Below are 16,881 nucleotides of genomic sequence, written 5' to 3' on the forward strand. Positions count from 1 at the left end.
TTCGTGTTCTGTCTGGCGACATCTCAACCACGCGTTCGTCACAGTTGGCTTCATTGTAAATTGTTTTCATTAATTGAATAAACTATCAATTAATTGTTAAACCACGTCTCGTGTATTTTCGGGCCTACAAATTCTCTCGCGAATCCTGTCCGCCCGGCGAGCACATCCGGGCACTCCGGCCGGTCCGATATTCGCGGTCAAGAATTACGGTCGTTTCAAATTTTGACGAATTAGCGCGGAGCACATAATAAGTCGGGCGCGGCAGGTGAGAGCGGGTGGGCCTTAGGGAGAGAACGGGGGTAAAACGCCGCGCGACAATTGTCTATCACACCACTCGTTGACTCCTCCCACCCCCACTCCACAATTGTCGCGCGGCGTTTCACCCTCGTTCTTTCCCTAAAGCCCACCCGCTCTCACCTGCCGTGCCCGACTTAATATGTGCTTCGCGCTAATTTGTCAAAATTCAGTAATTTCTTACTCGGTAACGGTTACAAATTTTACTAAATAATATCTGACATTTCGATTTGTATTCCCGATATCTATCTACAGTTACCGGGAAAGAAACCTTATTTCAAACACCCTGTATATATATTATTATATATATATATATATATATATATATATATATATATATATATATATATTATATATATTATATATTATATATATTATATATTATATATATTATATATATATATATATATATATATATATATATATATATATATATATATATATATATATAATAATAATATTGTTACGCCCGGTATACGGAGCGGCATGAAGCTGCCAGCTCGCTCTGAGGTTTCGGTTCCCCGTTGCCAGGGAAACGAAGATTATTATTGATGGTTAAAATGACAGTTCTGCCCGTGACTTTATTCGGTGCAGATATCACTCTGTATTTGGTTAATGTTTGATTAAATCGTTATCGTTTCACTTTCTTAAAACGTCTTCTTTTCTTTCGCGGAGTTCAGGCGCCGCGAGTGTGAGTGTGTGAGAGTGAGAGGCGTGAACGCGGAGACGTTTTGTTGACCCGTTCCCGGCGTAACATTTTGGGGGCTCGTCTGGGATGGCTACGCATACGGCGAAGAGGAGGCGATCTAGTCAGGAGGATCCTGCTTCGTCGGAGGCGGCGGCGTTCGAGTCGCTCCGTCAGGAGATGCGTCAGCTGCGGGTCGAGCAGGAGCAGAGGGAGGAGAGTCTACGGGCCGAGATTCGTTTGCGCGATGATGCAATCACGAGGATGCAGAGCCGAATCCTGCAGCTAAGTCCCTCCAATAATTTTTCGCGCGTCTCCGGTGTTCTTCCGGCGGAGGGGGGCGCGAGTTTCGTTCCGGATGTCCCTCCGGTTGAGGGTGACGCGCGTTCTGTGTCTGGGTTAAATTTAAAACTAGACACTTATGACGGTTCCGTTCCGTTGCGGGAGTTCTTTTCTCAATTCGATTTGATCTTTCGAGCAAAGCAGTGGGGACAAGAGGCGAGAACTGTTGCCCTTGTTTCTTGCTTTTGGGGCAGAGCGCGTTCAGTTCTCTGTACTTTACAGGATTCCGAGGACATGAGCTACGCGGAGCTTAGAGCAAAGCTCGAGTTGTGTTTCGGAGAACCGCGGTCTTCTCAAAATTACTATTCTCTTTTTACTAATCGGAGATAGAAGGAAGGGGAGGATTTTGCTTCTTTTGGGACGGAATTAGAGCGGTTATCTCAGTTAGCTTATCCTGAATGTCCCTACGAAGTACGGGATAAGATCGCTTGCGCACAATTTATTTCTGCGTTGTTAGATGGCAGGGTTAGGAGAACGCTGCAACTGGAAGGGATTTCTTTACTTAAAAAGGAGATCGAGAGATCGAAAGTGATTAAAACGATTTTCGGGGAATCTTTCGATAGGAGAGCGCCAAGTTTTCAGGGACGCGCGAGTTCTTTTAGGAATTTTAATTCCTTTTGTTCGGAAAAGTCCAGGGGGGACCTTAAGGAAAGTGGAGGAAAGGGGGAAAGTTCGGCGAATCCTAAAAAGTATAAAGGTAATAAATTTTCTCGGGAAACGAAGGGGGGGGGGGCTCGAAGAGAGTGTTGGCTTTGTGGGAAGCAAGGACACTTCCAGAATCAGTGCCCTACCCGTAATCAAAACTCGGAGTAGTCGACCTCTTCGGGGGGTCGGTTAAAGGAAAGGGGGCCCCGAAGGAGTTATTTTCCAGGAGAATCGGCTATTCTTCACGCGATTTTTGTTTCGCAGGAAAGATTAATGGTAAAAAGTGTAATTTCAGAGTTGACACGGGCTCTGATATTACCATTTTGAGTTCTAAATTTTTCGGAAAGGAGAATTCAGGTTTACGATCGCTTAGAGAGGGGCTAAGATTTTGATATCCTACAAGGGAAGATGTTTCTATTAGAAAAGAAGCTAAAGTTTCTATGGAGGTAGGGAAGTTTGCTTTTGAAATGAGTATGTTTGTAGCGGAAATTTCGGATAATTGTCTTCTCGGGGCAGATTTTCTGAGGAAGGTTGGTTTTTCCAAAATCTTTGATGAAGCTTTTAGGTTCTTGTCAGAATTCTTTGAGGGTGGCCAAAATCAAACAGACTTCCGGGGTGAATTCTTCTTTTTCTCAGAAGCTTTTTGAAGAAAGTTTAAAAGAACTGAATGATGAGCAGAAGAAAGTAGCTTCTTCATTCTTTAGAAAATTCCAGGGGACATTTTCGGAGGAAATAGTTGCAGGAAATTGCGAACTAGTAAAACATAAGATTGATGTAGCGGACGCTCTTCCGATTAGACAGGTTCCTCGTCGGATTCCTTTTTGAATGAGGAATGAGGTTGACGGAATTATCGAAGATATGAAAAACCGTGGGGTAATTGAAGAGTCGCAAAGTCCTTGGGTTTCTCCAGCAGTTTTAGTCAAAAAAAAGGATGGGACAATTAGATTCTGCGTTGATTATAGAAAAGTTAATGCGGTTACGGTAAAAGATTCTTTTCCTTTGCCGAGGATAGATGATATTTTTGATCGTTTGGCTGGGAATTCCTAGTTTGCTACTCTTGATCTTAAGAGTGGGTATTGGCAAATCAGGATGGATCCAAAAGACAAGGAGAAAACGGCTTTTTCCATAAGAAAAGGACTTTGGCAATTCACTGTCATGCCTTTTGGTCTCACAAATGCTCTGGCAACTTTTGAACGGTTTATGGAAAGGGTTTTGGAAGGGCTTCTTTCTAACAGTTGTTTTGTATATTTAGATGATGTAATAGTTTTTGGAATAAGTTTCGAGGGACTTATGGAGAATCTTAATGAAGTGTTTCTTCGTTTAAAAAAATTTAATTTAAAAATCAATCCAGGGAAGTGTGTTCTTTTCAGTAGGAAAGTTAAGTACTTAGGTCATGTGGTTTCTTCAGAAGAGGTAGCTACTGATCAGGAGAAAGTAGCAGCAGTAATAGATTGGCCAGTTCCTCATACGAAGAAGCAATTGAGAAGCTTCTTAGGTTTTTGCTCGTATTATCGGAGATTCGTGAAAGGTTTTTCTTCGATAGCAAAGCCACTTCATTATTTGACGGGAAATTTGGTGAAATTTTCTTGGACAATTGATTGTCAAGAGGCTTTTGAATCCTTGAAGCGGGCCTTAACTTCTCCTCCAGTGTAAGCGTTCCCGAAGGAAGAAGGTCAGTTTATTTTAGATACTGATGCCTCTGGGATAGGAATCGGGGCTGTTCTTTCACAGAAGCAAGGGGATGAGGAGAAAGTTATAACGTATTTCAGTCGGGTTTTATCAAAGTCTGAAAGGAATTATTGTGTTACTCGACGCGAGCTTTTAGCCATTGTAGATGCAGTCAAATCTTTTCGTCATTTTCTTTTAGGAGGGAAATTTTTAATTCGCACGAATCATATTTCTTTAAGGTGGCTCTTGTCTTTTAAGGAACTCGAGGGTCAGTTAGCTCGCTGGGTAGAAAGATTACAACAATTTCAGTTCGAAATTGCTTTTAGGAAGGGGACTTCTCATGGGAATGCCGATGGTTTATCGAGAAGGCTTTGTAAAGCGGAAAACTTTCGGTATTGTTTTAGGGTTGAGCAAAAAAGTCTTCCCGAGGGAGGGAAGACTGTGGCTCGAATAGTCTTCCAAGAAGAAGAGTTAGATCTTTGGAAGAAGGATCAGCGGGAGGATCCGAGTCTTAATGTTTTTATACAGGCGAAAGAGTCTGGGGAACGTCTTTTCCGTTCGGGATTTTCTTCTTCAGATACAACGGGAAGAGTTCTTAATTCATATTGGGATTCCCTCGTTTTAGAGAACAGAGTTCTTTATAAGAAATGGATAGCTCCGAATTTGAGGAAGGTGCTGTTTCAGTTAGTGGTTCCTCGTAAACGGATTAAGGAGGTTCTGGCTGATGCCCATGATTCTACTTCGGTTGGGCACTTTGGGATCAATAAGACTCTAGATAGAATTCGGAAGCGTTTTTATTGGGTTTCTTGTAAACAAGATGTAGAAGATTGGTGTCGTTCGTGTTCGGTTTGTTGTTCAAAGAAGGGACCTTCCGGCAAAGGAAAATCTCCTTTGCAAATTTACAATGTCGGATCTCCGTTTCAGAGATTACAGATGGACGTTCTTGGTCCTTTTCCTATATCTTCTTCTGGGAATAGGTTTCTTTTGGTGATTGTAGATTGTTTTTCTAAATGGGTGGAAGCATGTCCGGTGAGGAATATTAGGGCAAGAACGGTGGCTGAAGTTTTTGTTAGGGAAATTATTTCGAGATTTGGAGTTCCTGAGGAAATACATACAGATCAGGGACGAAACTTTGAGTCCGGTCTTTTGAAAGAGTTGTTGAATCTTTTGGGGGTTAGGAAAACTAGGACTACTGCTTTATATCCACAATCGGATGGGCAGGTGGAGCGACAGCATCGTACAGTTTTGGAATATCTTTCAAAATTTGTTTCAGAAAATCAAAAGGATTGGGATCGTTGGATTTCAATGTTTTTGTTAGCTTATAGGTCTTCGAAGCATGAGGTTACTGAGGTTTCTCCGGCGGAGCTTTGTTTTGGCAGGGATTTAAGGTTACCGTTAGATTTGACGCGGGGAATGCCTCCTCAATCTTCTCAGTTTTCAGCTTTTCAAGGAGAGTTTGTTAGGGGTTTAAGACAAAGGCTTGATGAAATCCATTCTCAAGTCAGGAGGAAAATGGCGGTTAAGTCTTCTCGTGTTAAGGCGTTTTATGATAAGAATGTTAGAGATATTTTATTCCGAGAGGGACAGAAGGTTTGGTTTTTTAATCCTTGTAGAGTTAGAGGTAAGGCTCCTAAATTACAAAGTAATTGGGAAGGACCTTACTTGATTTTGAAAAAGTTAGGGGAGGTGGTGTTCTGTATTCAGAAGTCGCCTAAGCATAGGAAAAAAGTCGTTCATGCGGATAGGTTGGCTCCGTATTTTGAAAGGGAAAATTAAATAGATTTTGGGGGCCGTGTTTGTTTTTTTGTTTTTTGAGAAAATTGATTTTTTTTTAGATACTGCTTTTTTTCTTTTTCTCTTTTAAGGAGGAGTTTAACTAGACGGGGAGGAAGGAGAATTTTCTTCAGGAGAGACGTGTTCCGCTTTATTTCGAGATGAAGGAAGACTTTTCGTTAAGAAGACTGTTCTTCCCATGGTTTTTGATCTGTGGTTTTCCATGGGACGAAGGGCTAATGTCGGAACAGAAACTTGGGGAGACCTTGAGTCGGAGGGTCCACAGAAAGTTATGCCCCCCCCTTGTTTGAAGATTTTAATTTCGAGATGAGGAGCAGCGGGAGCGAGCTGAAAGGCAAGGACGGGAGCATCTTCGCGCTGAGAGAGAATCTTCGCGTCGTTTCGTGGTGTTCGTAAACTTGAGCAGGAGTCCAAGTTGGAACAGGAAGCCACGGAAGCCCCCCCTGATTGTCGGGGCGACAATCTGGAGGAGCGGGGGGGGAGGGCAGTGTTACGCCCGGTATACGGAGCGGCATGAAGCTGCCGGCTCGCTCCGAGGTTTCGGTTCCCCGTTGCCAGGGGAACGAAGATTATTATTGATGGTTAAAATGACAGTTCTGCCCGTGACTTTATTCGGTGCAGATGTCACTCTGTATTTGGTTAATGTTTGATTAAATCGTTATCGTTTCACTTTCTTAAAACGTCTTCCTTTCTTTCGCGGAGTTCAGGCGCCGCGAGTGTGAGTGTGTGAGAGTGAGAGGCGTGAACGCGGAGACGTTTCGTTGACCCGTTTCCGGCGTAACAATATATACAGAGTGTCTCATACTAAACGGACGTAATTTGAGAAGTAGGTAAAACTGGTCTAGACGAAAGAAAAGTCTTATATCATTTTGTAAAATTTACAACCGTTATTGAGAAAAAAATTAATTTGTCTAACGCAAGAGCGACAAGGAAGCTACGCGTGAATGAGCGCGACAGACGAGTAGCTAAAAATAGTGCCGTCGCTTGTTGCGCTCATTTACGCGTAGCTTTCTTGTCGCTCTTGCGCTAGACAAATTAATTTTTTTCTCAATAACTGTTGAGAATTTTACAAAATGATATAAGACTTTTCTATTCGTCTAGACCAGTTCTATCTACTTCTCAAATTACGTGCGTTTAATATGGGACACCCTGTATATTATATATATATATTTATATTATTATTTAATATATATATTAAAAAATATATTAAAAAATGTATATGTATATATATATTGTGACGTGGCGGCTTTCGCTGCTTCGTCGCAGCTCCCCGCGGCCGTCACAAAAGCGCAGCGGCGCCAAGGAAGTCGCGGGAGAGAAGAGAGCGGGGAGGGGTCGCGGAAGCCTCCAGGGGTTTTTATCGTTATTTGCGAAACAAAAAGTAATGATCGCGATTCTTGGATCATGTTACTACCGTATGTCGTCGAGACTGTGGGTCGTTCTTGCCGGGGAAGGAGCAAGAGGAGCGGATCATGCGCGGAGGCGCAAACGGCCGAGCTAGATGGTGACCAGATACGAGCCCGGGATGGGAGATCACCCATTCCGAGGGCCTTGAAGGAAACCCACCACCTACGCATCTCGGCGCCGGAAAGAACCTGCGAGGAAATTAACACGACCGTGGACTATCCGAAGCTTGCGCCAACCTATTAGTACCGTTAGGGCTCGGTGAGGGCAGCGGCTCCCGCGGAAAATCGGCAACGTAGCGCGCGGAAAAATCCGCGAGGCGCGAGAGTGGGGATACGCCGGGCCTCGTGCCGAAAATTCGCGCGGTCCTCGCTCTCTTCCGTGCAGGCAGGCGAGATAAGCGGTCGAGCGGCGATAGTTAGAGCGAGCCTGGGCCAGATAGCGAGGGATTGAGAGGAAGCGGGACTGGGGGAGCAAGCGACGCAGGGAGAAACCGGGGGAGAATAGAGAGGACGAGAGAGCAGGGATTGTGCGAGGCCCCGGCGAAACATTATCGGTGAGATCTTCCATCCGCTTGGCGGGACGATTATTTGTAAAGCCCTCCACTTCCCGGGGAGACCGACGCGGATTCAGACGATACCCGACCACGTAGAACGGGCACGCGGACCCGATATTTTATTTGGTTGATCCTTGTGTCGAGGCAAGGCCTTAACGTTAGAAAGTGGCGGTCGACGGGCGTCTACAGGCCGGTGGTTTGACCCCGCGGGAAACTCGGGGCCAGGATATTGGCGCTGGTCAATTTGCTTAGTAGGGAGATTTTCGTGCGCCGTATCTGCACGGAGAGCCCTCGGCAGCGGGCGAGGTCGGGAACGAAATCTCGCGGTTTCGGTTGCGGCAGGCGATCTTTCGCGTATATTCTTTCGTGTTGTGGTGTTTCGTGGAGACACGCCGCCTGCAAGGGAGACGCGTGGCCGGCAACCAAAATAGTCAGGGCCGACGCGAGAGCTACGGGAGAACAAGATCCAAGGGGGACACTCGTGGCAATCGAATAGCGGTTCAAACCAAAGCCACGATCTAGGTGATCGCACGAAGATCGAGCCCGCGTACGATTACGATAATTTTGTTATTTTTTTTTGTTACTCGTCATACTTGTCTCGTTCCGTTGTGTGTTAATAAACGGACTGAAAATTGTATTCGTTTTGTTCTCGTACCTATCATTTCGTGCTGTCGTTTCCGTTTGTCCGTAGATTCCGTCTGTGATACCCCGCCCCTCTCCGTTCGGATGAGCTAGCCCTCGTGCGTGACGGCCGTTTGCGTTAGCCGAGAATTGTTAAGGAAATCAAACACTCGTGAATAGAATCGGCACTGGGCCCGTGCCTGGCGCCCAATACTATCGCGTTATCGGCGTACGCTGTCCCGCGCCGGGATACGGCCGAGGTTCCGCGACCCCTCTTCCCTCCCTGCCCCTCGTGTCACGACCGTGCACGGATTTTTTGTCCGTGCACGGACGTCTCTTTTTGCTCGCGACTCTCCTCCAAGAGGAGGAGAGAAAATATCGTGACAATATATATATATATATATATATATATTAAAAAATTGTACCTTGCCAATATGTTTTCCACTTGCCATATATCTAAAAGCAGCTTCGACTTCATTTCTTTCAAAAACTTTTCTATTCAGCGGTTTAATAACACCATTTTCTAAACCCTCTGTTATTTTCTTAGACAATTTTAACTTCTGTTCTGCAGTTGCAAAAAATAATTTATCCAATAAAACACCACAGAAATTGATATTTTTTTTAAATATAGACATATCTAAAGCAGTATTGGATAACATATCAAATTTGCCAATTTCCAGAAAATAACCACCGTTTGTTAAACATTGAACAGATGCTTGCAATTTCTCTTCAGCCAAGGAGTTTAATACAATATCCACTCCACGACCATTTGTACGTTGCATAATCATCTGTTGAAAGCTTGTATCTCTAGAATTTCCGATATTATCTTCAGGAATAGATGGAAAGGTATTTTTAATAAACTGCCGTTTCTCGACATTTCCAACTGTAGTAAATACCTCGCAGCCTTCGGAAAGCGCAAGATATATTGCAGCTTGACCAATGCCTCCAGTGCCAGAGTGAATCAACACTTTGTCTCCTTTTTTCATTTTACCCTTTATGTACAAAGCATAGTAACACGTACTGTACACAATTGGAACAGTTGCTGCATCTTCCATTGTCCATTTATCTGGTATGACCCACTTGAGATATTTGTCAGCCAAAATAACGTTTGTTATTCCTCTGCAAAAAATATTTAGATCTATATATTTAACATTAAAATGTACCATAAGTTGATTCATTTATTTTATATTATGTCTAATATTTATTATATATATTATTATTAATTTATATGTATTAATATTTTATATTTTACCCGTCTGAACATACTCCCATTATTCTTTCATTATGCGTGTTAAAACCAACAAATTCCATACCAAGAAGAGAATTTTCAAAATCATGCGGTGTATTATATAGTGTGGAAATTGTAAGTCTACCAGTCGCTAACATAATGTCTCTAAAATTAAGTGACGCATAAATGACATTAACAAGATTTTTAAATTCATTTTCAACAAGCTTTTTGTTTTCTGTCCAACACAATGTACTCATATCTCCTTGCACCTGTTGCGAATAAATATAATTAATTATTATTTATAATTAAACTTGCAATAACATTTTTATTGTACCTTCTGTTTAATATAAGCATTCTGTACGAATTTTGGTTCCAATGCTGATAATGGAAAATGCCTGTAAGATCCCCATACATTTCCAGAACGTATAACATTAATTGGCAAATTCAATAGCAGCTGCTTCATATATAACGGCTCATGTAGAGAAAAAGCAGGTGCTTTACTATCCTGAATAAATACACTTCTAATTGTTTCACCACCTGGTTCTTTTCGTAAGCAGTTAACAAGACCTAGTAATCCACTTTCAAAATTCTTTTCTGCAACCAGTATTATATTTTTATCGCTATCAGATTTATTTTGCATATTTATAATTGATTTCAATGTATCTACCCATGTAAAATCGTAATTGTTAACATGTACAACATGATACTGATTTTTCTCAACATTTTGCGTTTTTCTTAATAATAAAAGTTTCTTGTTATTTATCTGTCGCTCTATTATAATATTTAACTTATTTTTTTTTAAATACGAATATTCACAGTCAGTAGATTCTTCCAAAGTCAGTAGAAAGCCTTGAGGCATTAACAGAGACAATAGCTGCTTATATAGTTCCTCTTTATTCTTTTTTAAAATATTAAAACAAAAGACCATTAAACAATTTTCATTTTTTGATAATTTAGTCATTTCCGTTACAGAAGTATTGTCGGGTAATGAAATATTTTGAAGATTTTTGTGATTCGTAACAAGTTTGGTCTCATGTCGAATTTGAGGCAAGTCGCTCAGAATTTTATTAATGAGAGGAGAATTCAAATCTTCTGATGTTAATTTATCATCGGTATCAAGAAATTCGATAATTTTAACATTTAACATGTTGCAACATTCAAGTGCAAGGTGTATCGACATTCTTATTGCATTTTGTAGCGATATAGATGATTCTAAATCACGATGAGCAACAAAAGTATGTTCTTCAAGAACGATATTAACTGTTTTTAATCGATTAGGTATAAATGTAGCTACAACTCCATAAATTTCTATTCCTCCGGATGTTATAGCATTTAAATGCTTGTAATAATTAACAGGAAGCTCTGAAACGTTTTAAATACAATTAAATTGTTAAAAGCTTGAACGCATATATGTTACTTGCTGAATAATTTATATTACTTACGTCTATTATTAATTGAAGTATTCTGAATTAGATGTAGGTGATATTTTGGGTCGATTGTTAATTTACAAATTCTTGTTGGAACCAAAAGATCTCTCGTATTCTGTCCCAGAATCATCATTTGTAACATGCTGTCCATAAATGCTATCCAGTTGAACGCCCAAGCGATGGAGCCGTTTGATTTCGTAACTGAGACACGGTTTAATCCACGAAATATGCCACTGTATTGGTATCCACGAAGCCTTAATTCTTTATAAATGTCTTTATTATTCATTTCTCCATCAACGGCATATTTAGTTGAATTAGCAGATATTCTTGTATTTTCATCGCTGGTTGGAATTCGTATTCTTCCGGTAACAATTGTGGTGTGTCCTTCAATAATCTCAAACCTATTGCTACCTAAACATAAATTTAAATTTATTATAAGTATAACATATTATAAATCTAATAAAAAAGAACGTAACGCGATCACCTTTTTGAATCGAAAAAGTTAATTCGATCTTATTTTGTTGTGTTAACACTGTAGCGCGAATAAAATTTATATCTTCAAATATAATAGGCATTTCAGTATATTCTTTCTTATTTAGTGATGCAAACATTTCCCAAATGTAGAAAATATATCCCATAGCAGGAAATAAATTTTTCCCATTAATGACATGACCTGTTAAGTAAAGAAATTCTTCGTCATTTGTGTCGATGTTAAAAATAATTTCTCTTTCGTTAAGAATTTTCTTTTCGCTATGAGACATTACAAACATGTTTTTTGAATGATCCCATCTGCAAACGTTGTTAATTTAATAAATTGGTTTAATATAATTATAGTATATTTAAATAAGGCATTTTTCTATTTACCTTACAAGATGAGAAATCATTGGAGTGCCGCGGCTTACAGGAAATTGTATCGTCGAATAAAGATTTGCAATTTGTGGTTGTAGTCCCGCAATATAAAGTTTTCCAATGACTTCTAAAAGTGTCTCAATATTATTATTTTCGGTATTCGGTGTATATAACGCTACACTTGTTATTGTGAAGCGTATTGAATCTTTTATAATATGTTGAAGAATACTGTGAGACGATATCTCAATCATTACTGCATTTTTCGGAACTGAATGTATTGCTTTTGTAAAAGTTACAGGCGATAAGAAATAATTCATATAATAATCTGTACATAATGGTAAAGATACGTTGGCACATTCACAAGCAGATGTAGTTAACCATTTTGAACTGCGAGACTTTTTTTGCGATAATACACGATTTAAATATTTCTTACATTTAATTGCCGCAGAGACAATATAACGACTATGAAAAGGTATATTACCACAGAAAAGCTTTTTTACAGAAATACCGTTATTCTGAAACAATAAAGAAAAATTATAAGAATAGCATTTCATCAAAATAATTAAAATAAAACAAGCAAATAATATTTTTTAAATAACAATAAGGTACAATTAATGTGCAAATAAGTATACCTGTAGCTTGCTGGTAAATGCATTTACAGAATTTGTTGGTCCGCTCACAATAAAATTGGACGAACTATTATAACAGGCTATATCAATGTCCGAAGGGCATATATTTTTCATTTTTTCAAATTCAAGATTAATTTCAGCCATGGAACTGTTACATATTTTCGATTCATAAAGCGCTAAGCCGATGAAATACGCCGACAGAATCGTTTCTTCTGCCGTTAAACATCCATCGGCATATCCACAGACAATTTCCCCAATCGAATGACCAATTATAAAATCAGGAACAATACTAATTGATGTTAAAAGATCGATTATTCCAATCTGTAAAATATAAAGAATTAATATTTGAAATAATTTTATTAGTAAAAAATTAAATAGAAAATATTTTCTTACTTGTAATCCAACGAGTCCTAACAACAATTTAATAATATTATCAAAAATATTTTTATTATCACTCGTTAAAATATCTGTAAGTAATATGCCGTAAGATTTTAAAACGTTATCACATTTTTTTATTGCCTTGGCAAACACTGGGAATTTCATTAGATCTCGACCTATTAAAATTATAAAATTGTTAGTATAAAACATAATTAATTTAAGTATTTTGCAATAAATTATTTACTTACTCATTCCAAACCATTGAGATCCTAATCCCGAAAATATAAAACAAATTGGCCTTTTTATATGTAAAGAATGTTTTACTTTACTAATTGAGCTATAAGACTTAATTTTTTTACAATTAGTCATCATGTATCCTCTATAAAAATGACCATCTATGTTATAATTATGAATATGATGTAATAAAGATATATATTCTGCATCTGTTAACCGATTTTGCACCTGCATTCAATAACAAAAATATACAATTCTATTTTTTTTTAAAGAATAATTTTATACAAACAGAACTTACATCATTAAAAATGGTTTTAACTGCTTCTTCCGTACGTCCAGACACGGCTACAAGTCTAGGTAAATCATCATCCGGCGTGCCATTATTAATTTTTTGTTTAGAATTCGATTTCAGTAATACATGACTATTAGCTCCTCCAAAACCAAAAGAATTAATACATATCTTATCGCCTTGCAATTTAGTTGGTTCGGTAACAATTTTTATTCTTCCTTCAATAACACCAATTAAATTTTTTCGTGGATTTTTAAAGTGTATAGTAGGCGTAATTATACCTGTTTCCATTGCTAGTAATACCTTTAAAGAACCACATTTATTTTATTAGCAGTAATATATATTATAATTAATAAACGCTGTATATAATATAAATCATAATTGCAAGTAGATGATAAAAAGTATTATAAGAAAATATATATTTCTTTTATTAAATATGTATGTAAATTATTTTATATGTTTTATATATATTGTTTTATTAAATATATTTATTAAATATAAATTTCTTTATTCTTTCTATTATAAAAAAATATATATACCTTTACGACATGGCAAAGGCCACTTGCAGGTTCAGAATGGCCAAGATTCGATTTTACTGAGCCTACTAATAAAGGAGTAGTTCTTTTAGCGCATAAAGACTGGTCAATAGCCATGGTTTCTACGGGGTCGCCGGCTATAGTACCAGTTGCGTGAGCCTCCATATAAGCTAACTCATCGGGTGAGATTCCACATTCCTCGTAAAATTCATCTAATAACAATTTCTGTTTTTCGACTGACGGGAAAGTAATACCTTCTGCTTTAAAACCATCACAATTTGTTTTTCCATGCACAACGGTTGCGTAAATTCTTCGAGCATTCTTTGCCTTTTGCAGATATAGTACTGCGGCTGTTTCACTGCGCATATATCCTGAGCCTTCTGAATCAAAAGGTTTGCAATAACCGTCAAAAGACAAAACTCCTAAAAGAAGTTAATAAAAACGTTACCTGTCTCATCATAAAATAAAATTATAAATAGAAATGTATTAAAATATAATAAATATATACCTAGTTGATAAAATTGAAATTGTACTTTAGGATGGAAGCACAGATTGCAGGAAGCGACAATGGCTGTGTCGCAATCTCCAGCTCGAATCAATTCATAAGCTTTTACTATGGCATAATTACTTGAACTACAAGCAGTATCAATATTGTATGAAGGTCCGGTAATACCGAGCCAATGAGAAATAATATTTGCCACAGACATATCATTTTTTAAAATAGGTAATTGGGAAAACTAATTACAATAATATGTTTTTAAATATGATATAAGTATTGAAGTAAATAAATAAATATATTTAATATTTTATTTTTAATAATTTATACAACAAAGACGTATAGACTTTCATATTTAAAACATCTATCTTGCATAGAATTATCCTACTTTTTACAGTAAAAATTCTTATTTTTTTATTTATATATTCTTTAAATGAATTACCTTAGCGTCATAAAGCATATGTCCTCGAGTTTCAGATACAGAAATTGCTGTAATAACACTTGTTCTTGTATTCCATAATTCTTTTGGGTTTATCCCTGCATCGATAAGTGCTTCATAAGTATGCTCGAACAACATTCTAGTCGCAGGATCCAATATATGAGCTTCAGTAGTGGATATATCAAAAAATTGTGAATCAAATTTTTCTATGTTATTGATTTTACCAATTCGACCAGGCATATTAAGCGCTGCATAAAAAATAAATTTATTAACAAATAACTAATAAAAAGTTTTTGATTAACTAGATTTATATGTAATCGTTAACTTTTTTATTAAATAATAAATAAATATATAGTTTATCGGTTTGGAAAGAAGTATTCAATGTTCACACAATTATTATACTACAATAATCCAGTTGTATATAGTTTTTTCAATTCCAATTCAATTTTAATTCACTTTTAATACTTTGATCAAATATATTCTAACATAAAAAGACAATTTTTTTACTATGATTCCAACGTCCATGATCGCTCGAACCAAGATCCACTTTGTTCATAAGATTCTCTTGAAACCTTTGTATATTGACACTTTTAGGAAATCGACCCGCAACACCAGAAATAACGATTTCTTCTTCTGCGTCGATGCTGCATTCCGGTGTCGGTCGGTTCATAGTATTTTAATTTTACTTTAAAGGAAATATACTCTATAGCAAAATGTTAATTATTTTACAAAGTCATACTTTACAATTTTAGATAAAAGAAGAAACAATTTATAATTATATATATATATATATATATATATATATATATATATATATATATATATATATATATATATATATATGTACCAATAATAAATAGAAAGAAAATCACTAACAGTCACAATTGTGATAATATAATGGTTAAGATTAAAGTTAGAGTGTAACTACATCAAATCTACCTGATTCTCTAATTTATTGTTTCAGTGTTACATAAGATGTATTTCCACGCGTTATATTTTTCATTAATGTTGCAATTTATTTAAATTTTTTATATTTTAGTCGCTGCCACTTCCGTTACAGTGCATTTATCACACAATTGTGGAGACTATTAAAATTTACAAACATAACAGGTCATTTGAAAGTTCTCGTAGTAGTTATGTAAATAACATTTGCATATAAAACGCCATTAGGAATTGAAACTCGCGACACCTATAACAGTCAACGATGTTACTTCATTAGGACTCGATTTTCACCGGTTTCTTCTAAGAAAACTCTGCTCAGCTTTATCACTAATTCTATTTATTACTATCCTGTCAGGATGGCGTCGGTCTGGAAATCTATCAGCATAAAGCCATTCTGCTGCTGAGTAATTATTTCTGGCCTCACCCAAAATGCGGATCATATCCACAATTTTATTTGGTAGATAACCAGCCATAATTTAAAAAAGAAAAAGACTTGACAAAATATTGAAAGTTCTTGTCTTACCAAGAAAAAGTCAATGGATGCAATATCCGTCTGACGTTTGTACTAATCGGTTAGGTATGCCTGCAATGACTGACAAGTGTTAGAAGATTTGGTCATTTGCTCGTACGCCTAACATTAACCGGTTGCCTGGTAGTGACTCATATATGGGCAAAAAAAAGTCGTGCCGAATCTGGTGCTGACTTATATATGGGCACCTTGAATAACTTTGCCAATTTTCAACGAATTTGCATGAAACTTGCTGTATTTTATGTACTTTAGTCGCTGATTATGAATCTGAAGTCAAATTTGAGAAATTCGAAAAAAAATTTAAGATGGCGGCATGTAGTGACTAAAATGATATCCATCAAAAATACTCTTACCTCCGTTATTAGTTAGTGAAATATTATCACGACACCAGAGTGTGCCACGAGAAGACTGTTATTAAATTGCACACTCTATTTTTAGAATTTTTTAAGGCTATTTTAATTTGTTGTTTTTTTTTTTGTTTTTTTTTTTAATTTTTTTGTTGTCTAGTAATAAAATTTTTTTATGCCTATTTTTCTGAAACATTGTTATTCTAAATTATTTTATATAAAACAAAATTTTATAAGACAGATTTATAAAATAAGAAATAAGATATTATAAGGTTTTTATGGTTTTGTATGATAGTTCTTAAAACAAGGTATTACGCATAATGGGACTCCACCTCAAATCTTACAGATGGTATTTACTTGTTTTCTTTTACCTTGTTTTTTGCATAGAATGCACCTCTTTCTTACACTGCTTTTTTTGTCAAGTTGATTCGGAAAATGTCTTCCGGAAAATCGGATTAGGTTTTCTAAATTACCTTTTCCGATATAAATAGATGAAGTTTTACCTTCGCGGTGTTCAAGTAATTTGGTCACAGTTTCAAGCCGGAACTG

The 16,881-nt window shown here is 37.2% G+C and overlaps 1 protein-coding gene across 1 annotated transcript; it reads right to left on the reverse strand.

Moving 5' to 3' along the window:
- Positions 1-6,425: 6,425 nt before the first annotated feature.
- LOC139112769 (fatty acid synthase-like) lies at positions 6,426-15,197 on the reverse strand. Its single transcript, XM_070673829.1, has 15 exons — positions 15,022-15,197; positions 14,518-14,762; positions 14,088-14,316; positions 13,583-14,001; positions 13,053-13,346; positions 12,769-12,982; positions 12,536-12,696; positions 12,146-12,463; positions 11,529-12,028; positions 11,149-11,453; positions 10,680-11,075; positions 9,572-10,599; positions 9,262-9,506; positions 8,435-9,128; positions 6,426-6,482 (listed from the first exon to the last, which is right to left on the reverse strand). The coding sequence occupies exons 1-15, from the start codon at positions 15,182-15,184 to the stop codon at positions 6,426-6,428; spliced, it is 5,268 nt and encodes a 1,755-aa protein (XP_070529930.1). The 5' UTR covers positions 15,185-15,197.
- Positions 15,198-16,881: the final 1,684 nt, after the last annotated feature.

The sequence above is a fragment of the Cardiocondyla obscurior genome, unplaced genomic scaffold (assembly GCF_019399895.1).
Source record: "Cardiocondyla obscurior isolate alpha-2009 unplaced genomic scaffold, Cobs3.1 scaffold50_0_238961, whole genome shotgun sequence".
NCBI lineage: Eukaryota > Metazoa > Arthropoda > Insecta > Hymenoptera > Formicidae > Cardiocondyla > Cardiocondyla obscurior.

Excerpts from the sequence above, each read along its gene's own strand:
- LOC139112769 (XM_070673829.1), bottom strand. The coding sequence starts at position 15,184 with ATGAACCGACCGACACCGGAATGCAGCATCGACGCAGAAGAAGAAATC. Across the intron at positions 12,697-12,768 it reads ATCTCAATGGTTTGGAATGA|GTCGAGATCTAATGAAATTC; the intron begins GTAAGTAAATAA and ends TAATTTTAATAG. Across the intron at positions 9,507-9,571 it reads ATGCTTATATTAAACAGAAG|GTGCAAGGAGATATGAGTAC; the intron begins GTACAATAAAAA and ends TATTCGCAACAG.